At 29.5% G+C, this 12683-nt stretch overlaps 1 protein-coding gene across 1 annotated transcript; it reads right to left on the bottom strand.

Annotated features, from left to right (window-relative positions):
• Positions 1 to 69: 69 nt before the first annotated feature.
• Positions 70 to 4437, bottom strand: LOC118035685 (endoplasmic reticulum oxidoreductin-1). The gene is made up of 10 exons (XM_035041299.2): positions 4066 to 4437; positions 3849 to 3980; positions 2998 to 3256; positions 2524 to 2634; positions 1932 to 2050; positions 1481 to 1585; positions 1191 to 1393; positions 806 to 929; positions 483 to 670; positions 70 to 392 (listed from the first exon to the last, which is right to left on the bottom strand). Exons 1-9 carry the CDS (start codon positions 4267 to 4269, stop codon positions 515 to 517), a joined length of 1413 nt encoding a protein of 470 aa, XP_034897190.1. The 5' UTR covers positions 4270 to 4437; the 3' UTR covers positions 70 to 392; positions 483 to 514.
• Between the last annotated feature and the right edge of the window lie 8246 nt (positions 4438 to 12683).

Genomic DNA, 12683 nt, shown 5'->3' with positions numbered 1-12683 from the left:
TATTTCTTAGGGGGTGGATTTTTTTAACCAGACAACTTAACGATGACGAAAAACATGAATCACATGAAGTGAGAAACAAAAAATGCATCAATACGTGTCGTATACTTGTTTTCTTTGTTTAAAAAGGGGAAGCATGAATATAACCAGCAACAACAGGCCCAATCAGGCAAATGTTGAGTACCACATTTAAGTGTTCAAAACCATGCCTACTCCAGACTATTTTATACCAACATTTGCGTGGGACTTGTGTTCCCGGGAAGGCTGTGTTTCTGCAAAACCCCTGACCTGACCTATTGCTCTTAAGCGATGCTTGTATGTGTAATTGTAAAGCAGCCTTCAAAATTTTTACAGCAGTGTCTAAAATGACTTGCTATGCTGATGATTTCCCTAACCTGCAATCATCGTTTCAGCATATGTTTTACCAGCTTCACTCCTTGGTACAATGAATCTTAAACAATCTAGTAGGATAAACAATTAATTACCAAAGCCGAGACAGAGACTCCCCTGCTCTCTGTCATGTACTAGCATACTTGGTTTCAGAAGGATCTGATATCTGTCTCTCCATGGTCTTCTCAATTGAAGGTCCCTGTTCACAAACATATTTGATAGATTCTGAGAGTCGACAGAGCAAATTTACCAGAGCAATCACTTCATTTCGCTGTAGTTGGAGCTGCAATGACAGCAGTTCAAGCATATATAAGACAGAGCTAACATTTGGATTTACGAATTCCATTCAGTGACCAGTCCTTTTGGAGATTTTAATGATATGCAAAGCATATGAAATCCAGAACATTCAAAAACTCACAGATTCGCTTGGCTGATTTTGACCATCAACAGAAAAGAGGATCTTCAATGCAGTACCAAGGCCAAGAACCTGAAGTTTCCCCCAGAGTCTACACTTCTCACAGCCAACACAGTCCATCAATGCACTGCAATATGTTTATATGATAAATTAATAAAGCATACAAAATAATTAAAAAAAAAAAAGTGGTATGATCAATTAGCTAGTTAAGAAAATTCAAAAAATTTAGGAGAAGAAATTGTCTTTCAGGATCACATTTTACTGTCCTTTAAAATTGCTAGAATCGAATATCAGGACCTAAAGAAAACGCATGAAGAAAATCAATTTCTCTTTATAAGAGGAGCCTTCCATTCAAGACAAAACATTAGTTGAGTCTTAAAAAGAGGACCTAATATTTCTGAATTGCTTTTGAATTTGCTGCTTCAGTTCAGGTCCACTTTGGCCTTGCCATAAATTAGCTTCATCAAATGGAAGAGGACAAGCAGCTTGGAGTTTGGGGTTGTGAAGTAACTGCCTCACCAAAGACTCCGTCTTTAGGTCCTCTGTATGGTTACCAGTGTCATACTCAGCCTGCTCCAGGTAATCTGCTGCCTGCAACAAATTTTGAATAAAATAGCACCAACGAACTCCAATATCAATGTCTGAAATTATCTACCAGACACATATTACAGTGCTCACTTTAGTCACGGCACGCAAAACAAAGAGGAATGTGAAGTACAGGTTTCTGACACGATCAGGATATCTGAGAACACGATCATACATCAATTCCGGGTTCTGACCCCACTGAAAATGTACATAAACGACATCAGTGTCCAATAAAATTAATTATAGATGGGTTGGTCTTCATTGAGTTCATTTCATGTTTGTTAAAAATTCCCCTGCATTACTCATCTAGTTATTCTAAATTACATGGACAGAGTAAAACTTCAGGAAATGATGCACTTTAGGTAGCTCTAGATGACTGTATAATGTACAAGGTTCTATCAGAAAGGACCTTCAAGAACAAAAAAGACATAGTATAAAAGAGAGATGCAGCGTGGCAAATGCCTAAAATTTTGTAAGTTATTATGTTGAGAACATTCAAAACAGGAATTATGGCAGTGTTGATAGGACAAGGCAGAAAGCAAACCTTATTGGTGCTCTCATCAAGAAGATAATCAGCAGCTATATGGGTTGAAATGGAAGAGTGGAGGCCAGATATTAATTTGTATAATACCATTTTCTCCTGGCACATCTCTCCCAGTGGAGCTACAAGAAGTTAAATTGGATTATAGTAATGAAAAGAAATCAAAATTCAGAATTAGAAGCTTTGGAGAAACATGGACATTCGTAGAGATTCACCACATATCACAGGAAAAACATGGTGACTTTCAAATTCGAGAGAAACAGCAGAAAATAAAATATCTAAGAAAAAGTGATGAATATAATCCTGTTTTTTTTCCTTTCACCTCAAGCAAGAGTTTCATGAAAGACAAGTTTGAGTTCTACATGAATGACTAGTTCAATAAAATATCTTCAACCAATATTTTGAACTCAAAAGGGAACAAAATTCAATTTCAGCTATGCAAGTAAATGCAACAGATTAACCAATTATCTCAGTCAGCAAAATTCAATTGCCTGCTCTACTAATTTCAAAGACATTTTATTATATTGATCATCTTGCACCCCATGGCAATTCCAGCAGTCAATGCATCCGCAGAGAAATTAAAAAATCAGCTTACATTTTAGGCAATTCTCTGAGTAAACAGCATCCCATATTCTTCTAGCTGATGGACCAACATAACCAGTGTAGCGTTCCGGATTCAATAAGAGATTCACATATGTCATCTCATCTACAAGATACTTCAATAGTAAGTCTCTGCAATGTTCTTTTAAGAAATAACCCCCTCACTAAAGGGAAGATAATACTTGTAACAGAAATTTGAGGTGATACTAAAATTCCAGGTTCTATAATTTATATTGGGAAACATGATAGTTCAATAATCAGTTGCAGTCTCACCAAGTTATGACTAAATGGAAGCTAACTGTATTCATGGTCTTATTAATCAAAAGTGATGCCTAAGTTATCATGTACTTTCCAATTTGTAAATACTATATCTCCTTCCATACAGTAGGAAGCTGGATACTACATGATCTTCAAGATTCAAAACCAAGAAAATTATGCAGTCTGTATTCACCAAAAAGTCAGCAGTTACCATTATCAGTCTCGTCATCATTTGTCCATGGATTATCTGTCTCTATCCATCCTTTAAAAGCTCTACTGTCTAATGTGCGATCAACAGCAGCCTGTGGCTTTCCCTCTTGACACGCCACATCATCTGCTGGAAGACCATGGAGGAATGGCTTCTTAAGAGGTTCTGGGAACTCGTTTTCTGGGCATTCACAAACACTGCAATCACGCAAGCGGCACATACCATCATCGGGCCAGAAAGGGCAGTCGCACCACAATTTAACCTCCCATAAGGAAAATGCATCTCATGTCAAAAAGGAACGGATAAAAGAATCACAGTAGTCAACTATTACAGTTGCTCAGATTTACAGCACAATGGGAAATTGAACAAAATGATGTTTATGTTTTGTTGAATATTTATTCTGGACACAAATACGATAATCACTCTTAACCCATGTCTTCCCCGATATTGAAATGGTTCCCAGGAAGTCACATTGAAACAAAATAATTTAGAAACAGCCATTTCAGCACATAAAAGGAGCTAATTCAATGAACAAGTGCCACATGAAGTCCATTTTGTAAGCCTGTACATGAACCTATTGTTTCCACTACAGCAAAATTTATAGCCAAAAAAGTTCTCCCAAAACGAATATCAGGCTAACACCAGCATCCAAACAGACTAATTTTCCTATTGCATTGATAGGTGACCACCACAACTAAGAATCATTTGCTCAGGTCTGGTTGAAATTGCAGCAAAAGCCATAATATTCATCATTTCTTTACCATGTGCAAAAATATTTCACCAAGAAACCTCACTATCACAATAAAACTAAAAGTACATGACCCCAAGATAACACAAAAACAGAAAATCCTTACCTTAAAATACCGAAAAAACGGTGTTGTAACAAGCTCTTGAAGCAAAGGATGCAACACCTCTCCATTTACACTATCTACACTCTCATAATCACAACAACAACCCTCAATCACTCCCTTATATTTCCCTGAATCCTGCGCACAAAACCAAAAAAAAATAACCAAATGATTGCCAAATCACAAACAATTAACATCCAAAACTAGAAAGAATGAATTGTACCTGAGAAGAAGGGCATTGACATGACTTGTTATTACTGTTAATCAAAGAACCAATCTTTGAAGCGGTCATTGGAGAAACAGTAACAGCTACAACAACTGCCAGAGAAACTGCCACTAATGCCCCGATCAACCCCCATGAACTCCATCTCTTTCTCTCCTTCTTGCTTTCTTGTTTGGGCTTAAAGCTCTCGTTTTTCTTCACCATTTAAAAATCTAAGACAGACCCAGGTCCTGTTTCGGTTAAACCCTCCAAACCCAGATTTTTGTTTTTCAGTATTTAAGCGTTACTACCGACGAGAATCAAATTCGACGGCACACGAAACATTTGCGCAAAAGGAGGGAGTGTGATGCACGCCCCAATTGACTAAGTGTAAGGGACACGTGGTGAGTTCAAAATGCAGAGTGGCTGAAAGGGAGAGTGAAGATAGCTTTTAATGAGATATAGAAAGTTCATTGAGAAGTCTGTTTTCTAAACCACTTTAAAAGTTTTTTTTATGTTTATTTATTATTAAAAAACTTAATCCATAAAAGATATTTTCAGGTTAAGAAAACATTGAATTAGTTTTTTAAAAAAATATTATTTTATTTTGTATAAAAAATACTTTTTATAAATCATGAAAAAATCATAAATATATTATTATTTATTGATTATATAAAATTTGAATTATCAACTTTTAATTTTTATATTTTTTATAATTTAATTTAATTTAATTTTTATATCAATTTTAGTTTTTAGTTTTTTAATTATTTTTTTTTCTTATTTTTTTTCATTGAAATTTTTTATTTATTAGAATTGATCTAATTCTTTTTTTTACTATTTATTTTATTTAAAATTATTTATAAAATTATATTTTTTTTTAATTTCATCACCTTTCAACTTTTTTATCTACTAGATTTTGTATTTATTATTTTGATTGTTATTTATTTTATTTGAAATAATTTATAAAAATTTTTATTCAATTCCATCCTCCTTCAATTTTTTTTATCTGTAAAATTCAGTCCTCATTCTTTTAATAAACTTGAAAAAAAATATAAAATATTAATAAGTTATTTTTCAACTTATTTTTCATGATATATAATCAAATACTAAAAAATATTTTTCAATTTATTTTTTATAACACTACCAAACATTACTTTTAAAGAATCCACTTTCTATAAAAACCACTCATTAAAATAAAATTATTTTTTAGCAAACAAATATAACTTAATATACACTTTGTTTTTCATTTGGAGAAAATGACTTCCAGTGACCAATAAGAGCTCAAGTTTTGGTCGCCTAAAATTGTCAAGTGAATGGATGGGTTAGGCTTTTGTTTAGGGTGTTGGGCCTCAATCACTAGCCCAAACCCAATTCGAAGGTCCTTCTTGTTTGGAAAACAATATGAGGTTTAAATTTCTTAACGCGTATATTATATTATGTTTTCAATTATGTTTTAGTATATTTAAAAAGTGTGTTTGCTTTCAAAAAATATTAAATTAATAATTTTTTGTAGTATTTTTTAATGATTTTGATATATTGATGTAGAATATAAAAAAATTATTTTAATATATTTTTAAGTAAAAACAAATTCTTAAAAAGATTCATGTACCATAATTTCTAACATGCATTCAGTGGTAGACCTAGAAAATTTTAAATAAGAAGTAAATTACTAACAAATGCTTAATATTATATATTATATAGACAGATGTTATATATAAAGAAATCAATTTAAAATGCATGTACTAACTCATGTCAAGCAAAATTAATTTAAGAATATTTTTAAAATGAAAATATTTCCGTTATAATTTTTTTTTCGAGTTTTTATATTTTAAAAATGCTTCATAATTACTTCATTCTTAATTTCATTAAAAATATTTTTTCTCAATATATACAATTAAACTTTCATTCATCTTTTTCAAAATCTTCTAGGAACTAGTAAAATTATTGGCAACAATTCTTTATTTACTTGTTGTTTTATACAAGCGGGTTAAATATAAATATTAATATATTTTTACCCTAATATTTTGAGTTGTTCGGTACTTTATTTTTAATCACTAGTAAGTTGTTCACCATCATTTTTCATATGAAATGCATAACAAAATACATATTAATTCATCAAAATCTATTTCAATTCATTTTCATATACATATAATATTATCCATACACATATTAATTTAACAAATCCATAGATTATCATAAACTCTAACATTTTTAATAACTAAATATTAATGAATAAAACTAAAATTAGAACAATGAAAAAAATAGAAAAAAATAAAGAAAAATCACCTAAAACATAAAGCATAAAAGGTTACTTATTTAACTAATTAATAGTTTAGGACTTAAAGAAAAATTTTATAAAAAAAAAAGACAAGAACAATAATTCAAAAAAAAAAAAAAGCTTGGATCAATTAGTAGTTAATAAGGAAAATTAAACTTGTTAAGTTATTATATTAAAATTCTAATATAAAAAAATATTTTGAAAAAAAAAAAAAGATTAAGGGGCAATTGCCCCCTTAATCTCTGGCACCACCACTGCATGCATTCTCGCATAATCTTGGTCAATCCCATAAACCAACCTAGAATACATTTTACGGATTGATTGGGTTAACCTGAGTTAATCAAAAATACATTATTTTACTTTTTTTTTTTTGAAGTTAAAACATAATCATTTTAAGAATAAAAAACTATAAAAAAGTTAGTTCAAGTTTAACTGGTTCACCGATCAATCTAGGTTTTTAATTGGATCAGCTTTCAAAATAATTTTCTTGAAACCCAACCTAGGTCGGATACCATGTGAACCTACTGGACAAAGCCGGGTTTAATAATTGTGATTATAATTAAGGTATTTTTTAAGTTATAAATCATTAAAAAAATAAACTACCAGTAATTAAGTAATTTTTAAGTAGAAGATGTTTGTACAATTTCAATTAGCATTAGCAATGAGTAAAATGTGAGTGTGCATGTTAACATCAAAATAACAAAATCACAGTAAACAAATTTATGCAATACGCAGCCGTTCTCATTGTAATAGAAAGTAAATTCTTCAAAAGTTATTTTTGTGAAGGTATAGTTAAAACAATCTTTAAGTTATAAAAATGATGAAAGAAATTTTGGTATCTTATATATATATTAACTATTTTTGTTTAATATAATATATGAGATGTTGGAGTAAATTAATATATTTATAACAAGAAGTAAATGTCCAGATTACACACGAAAGTATTTGAGTATAGATTATCAATTTGTTTGTCATTATCTTCATTTATCGAAATTGAAATAACATGAATTAACTTATAAATAACTAAAAGAAATTTAAATAATAAATACAGGATAAAAAAAATGAGGAAAAAATTAGTTTTCTAGTGGAAGACAATATGATATTTTTTATAACAATAAAAAAATCATCTAACTATAATAAATATAATTTAGTTATTGGAAAAGAAAATACAGAAATAACAAAAACTTATATTGAATAATAAGAAAGGAAAAAAAACTTTGATGTCCTTCTTGTATGGGAAAGCAAATAGCATTTTTTATAGACACTCTAAAATAGATATGCAAGGATCAATTTAAAAAATAAAGTTTGTCAGCATTATGAAAAGATATCCTTCTAATATTTGATAATCAAGCAAAAATCATATGAGAATGTAATTACCTCACAAAAATCATATTTGATAATAAAGTAGAAGATTTTTTTTCAATATTGCAAGATTCTTGTATTGAGACAAACAAAAAAAAATATACATAGTCAAATCCCAAATAAAAATAACAAAAAGGGATCAAATTGAAAAGATAAAAGTTTATGGACCAAAATAAAATAAAAAAGAGACATGAACTTTCATTTGATTGTGCAAATGAGTCCCTAAATTTGGTTAAAAAAAGGGATTGAATATATTTTTTTTTAATCTTCAAATTGTGCCTTTGAAGCTCTAATTATTATAAATCAAATAAATTGAATTTTGTTTCGTAAAAAATATTTTCTTGGCATATCGAGATTCTTATATGCACGCAAGGAAAATATGTCATCATGATCAATTGCAAATCAAAGTGATGTAAAAAAATCAAGTAAAAAGAAAAGGAAATTAAGGGACCAAAGTATAAACAATTCTAGAGAAAAAAACGCAATGTATTTCACATGACTTTTTTTTTATTATTTTAAATTGTAATGTAATCTGTCCTTGAAATAGAACGAGAACGTCCGATCCTTCCACCAATTAAAAAGGGGACCGTCGATTAGTGATGAAGCGTGGAGGCTTTGTCTCTGCCGACACACGGACTGGGAAGTTTATTGCACTTTTAAGGATAAAGAAAAACAGCGACTCTTTTTTATTTTTCCCCCTTAAATAAATAAATACAAAAACTCGTGTTGGTGAAAAACTTTGGCACTAATTTGCAACAAAATGTCAAAATATATGAAAATTTTGATATTGGGCTCTTTCAATTTACCAAAATTAAAACTACATCATCGTAAAGAAATCCTTCACTATAATTACATAGAAAAAAGCTTAAATTTAGAATTAATCTAATATGGTTGAATTAACTAGAAGCATCAACCCGTAATCTAATCAAGTTTGTCAAAAATTGATTTGAATCCTTCTTAATATCATTTTATTTTTTAAAAAAATTGAACTCTTGAGTCAGGTTCTTGAACAAGCTAGATTTAAGGTGTAAATCGTGTTCTATATAAAACATTATCTTAAAATTTAGATCGTTTTAATGTTCTAATATCAAAAATAATTTTTTTTTAAAAAAAATACTTTAATATATTTCTAAAAAAAATATAATTTAAACCACCATTGCTATTACAATTTAAAACACACTCTTAAAGAACTTCCCTATAAAGCATGCACCATTAATGAACTTATTCTAACCTCCATACAAGCAACCAATCAGCATCTTCCCCTACTAATAATGATGGCTCTACTTCATCCCCTCTCTTTCTATAAAATACAAGTTGATTAAAGAACTCAGAAAAGCATCTTCGGCTTGTGTTAATCATTGTAGTTAGAGCTGTTGATTCCATGTATTCTCTCTCTCTCTCTCTCTCTCTCTCTCTCTCTCTCTTCTAACACTTGATCTGCAGATTTATGGAATCCTAGTTAATGATTAGCAGTTCTTAAGGATGATAAAACAATGCATGGTGCCTGAAATGTGAAGTGATATAATAAGAAGGTTGATTTTGAGAAGATACTGTTAAAAAAGGGCTTAAATATCATCTCATGATTTGATTACACTCAACAATTTATTAAATTATTCATTATGAATCAGGAGATTGGATCGTTGGATACATTGCATCCAAAAATAGTAAGAGAAAGTTCTTTGTATGTCTCTCTTGAATTTGGTTTTTTTTAATTAATTTTTTAGTATTTTCAATCATTTTGATGTCTTGATATTAAAAATAATTAAAAAAAATATATTATTTTAATGCATTTCCAAGCAAAAAAACACTTTAAAAAATAATCGTAATACATTTCCAAACATCCCTTTTAAAATTGAACATCATGAGTCTTTAATCCAAAGTCTAACACATGAGGAAAATCCATCACACGAGAGCATCCCGGGGCTTGAAAATGCATGCATTGAGACAAGTTCACGATTTCGATGGGGGGGATGAATCCCATGGATCGAAATAAGAAATTGCAATGTATATAATCGATTTCAAAAATTAATAATAAAAAAAAACCATATTTCCATTAATTTTGGGAATTGATTGTGATCATCATTATTCATCCTGAAAATAAATTATCCCGAGTGCATGATAATCCCAAATGGAGTCAATCCATGAAAGTCCCTCTCCCTTCTTCTCCCCACATGTAATAAATAGAGGGACCGGAATGGAATAATTAAGGATACCAATATCACTTTGTGGGCCATATCAACATAATGGGCCCTAATCATGTTCATGGGCCTCCACTCCTAGGGCACAATAAAACCCCCCACATGTCAAACACAAAAAGTACCCATCATTCTATAAACACACATTGTGCCATGCTTAGTGATTGATTATGAAAGGATTAGAAGACAAATTGATGGTGTGTCAATAAATACAGGCTGGTTGCACATGCAATCGCCACCTGTCCCTGCCATGCCTAGCTCTTGAAACCTTGACCAGAAGTTCAAGCATGGGAGAAGCCTGTTTCTTGCTGTGGAAATGCCCTAGGCAAATTGGTCATGTGAAAGAATGTGATGGCATCAACTTGGGGTAATCATGGGGAACAACATGTTTAGGTCATAGATTAAGTTGTGAAAACATTGCTAAGGTGCTATATCTTTCTCTGTTTATATGCTTTTGCATTTATATTGCCTTGCAAATGCAATGCACATGGTAGCCATTTGTTCGACATGTGTTGCTTGTTATATTTTAGTTATATTTTAATGCAATATTTTTTTCTCGTCACGTGTTTGTGTTTAATTACTGTTTCAACATAGAATAGACAAAACAATATAAAACAAAAATATATTTGATTGAAAAAAAAACATAAACACAAAATAAATATATTTTTGTGATTACTTTAAAGTGAGATTTTGTATTTTCAAAACATGAAATGCAAAAAGATATGTCTTTGTTTAGCGTGTTTGATGTTTTTTTTTCATTTTTTGTCTCGATCCAAAAAAGTACAACCGTAACTAATTTTAGTAAAAAAAAATAAAATTTGACTATGTTTTTAAAAAGTAAAAATGCATGGGAATTTCTTTGATCATACAAGCATTGTTATGGAAAGAAAAAAAGGAGTTGCTTAATTCTTTCATGAAATTGAAAAGAGATTTAAGTACTAATTTTCTTACATATTCGTATACTAGTTTTTAAATGATGGATCTCAAATGACTATTACTTGTCAATGCATGTAGTTTTAATTGAATTATTATTCCTTGCAAATGTGAATCATCAACTCCATTAATCCATTTGCATTCATGATTAACATGTGACATTTTTTGTGATAATTACATGGATCATGAAGACCACCAGGGAGTTGACAACATTCACAAAAATGCTATTTTTCACTTTCAAAAATATTAATTTTAAATAAAAAATTAAGGAAAATAAAAATTGGACCACCCCAAGGATAATTTTGAATTTTTTTACTTGAAAATACATTAAAATAATATATTTTTAATTTTTTTTAACATCAGCATATCAAAATAATCCAAAATCATAAAAAAATTTTAAAAAAAAACTTAAAAAATTATTTTTTGATATTATGGTAACGATTGCTTTTTATTTGAGAATACATTGAAATGATTTTTTTTTTATTTTTTAAATTTAATTTTTAACATTAACATATTAAAATAATCTAAAAATAAAAAAATAATAATTAAAAATAAAAAAATTATTTAAATAAAAAAATCACTCTTCCAATATAAAAATAAACCCTTGATCACTTGATATAAATGAAAGGACAAGTTCATAATTGTTTGCCTACATTATTGTGAGGAGCTAGGAGGTTGAAAGCCATTATTGATGAATTATGTTAGTACTTGAAAATTATATTTTATTAAATATTAAAGTTTTTTCTTTCAGAATTCAACTACTAAATTCTCATGCCACTAGTTGATTTTTTTATGCGAGCAAGCGACAATATAGGACCGATGTTGCCCACGTGGCAGACAGCATCGTCCTTTCACTTCCACATGGGTCCCATCCCTTTTTAGAACCGATCAAAGTGGCCCATCACACGGGGGCCACTACCTCCTTTTCTTCCCTCTTTTTCTTTTTTATGTCTGAAAATTCTAAATTTAATTAAATTGGAATATAATAAATAAAATTAAGAAGGTTCCAGGTAACGTTTAGCTGTGCTACTGGTTAGTCAATGAGCTTTCAGCCTGTTTTTTTATTCCTCTAGGAATATAATCGGAGCCGTGTTTGCATTAGATTTTTAATAATATTTTATTTATTTTTTTAAAACATTTTTTATATTATTTTAATATATATTTTAATAAAAAATATTTTAAAAAACAATACTTCTAACATTTTCAAACCATATAAGTTTTATAGTTCAATTGAATCTATTCCTAACGAATTGATAAGCAAATGTACTAGTTTTTCATTATTATCATTTTTTATCTAATTTAAAAAAATTAAAAAAAAAACTATTTTTATAAATATTATGGACTGGGTTATATAGATGGTTTCTCCAGAATTTAAGGTTGGGGTAAGGAAAGATGTTTAGCATTGTATTTAAAAAATATTTTTGAAAAAATTTAATATAATTTTTTTATTTTATTTTTTATGTTTTAAATCATTTTAATGTGCTAATATTAAAAAAATTTTAAAAAATAAAAAAATTATTGGTATATTTTTTAAAATGAAAATCAATCACAACCACACTATAATAAATGATGATGAATGTATATTTTAATTGTTAAATTTTATAAAACAAAAATTACACTGTATCTTTTAAAAAAATTATAATTTTAATAAATTTTTTAAATAAATATTATTTTAAAAAATAATTATTATTACATTCTCAAACACTATTTAAAAATATTTATCTCACCTAGCGGTGGTCTAGCATCCTCTTGAGCGATCTTTGTGACAACTTTCGAGGCCTGGCTGATGGCTCTCCACGCATTCCCCTATCTAACGCTGAAGAGCAGATCACGGGTGTCTGGACAAAGGACGACGTCGCCTCAGAAAGTGA

Source organism: Populus alba, chromosome 11 (genome assembly GCF_005239225.2).
Source record: "Populus alba chromosome 11, ASM523922v2, whole genome shotgun sequence".
Classification (NCBI taxonomy): Eukaryota; Viridiplantae; Streptophyta; class Magnoliopsida; order Malpighiales; family Salicaceae; genus Populus; species Populus alba.
Note: the sequence above shows the minus strand (reverse complement) of the source record. Positions and strands in the feature narration are given on the sequence as shown.

Coding starts and splice junctions, on each gene's coding strand:
- LOC118035685 (XM_035041299.2), bottom strand. CDS start 4,269: ATGGTGAAGAAAAACGAGAGCTTTAAGCCCAAACAAGAAAGCAAGAAG. Junction 2,635..2,997: donor TGATGACGAGACTGATAATG/GTAACTGCTGAC, acceptor AGTATCTTGTAG/ATGAGATGACATATGTGAAT. Junction 2,051..2,523: donor CTCAGAGAATTGCCTAAAAT/GTAAGCTGATTT, acceptor AACTTCTTGTAG/CTCCACTGGGAGAGATGTGC.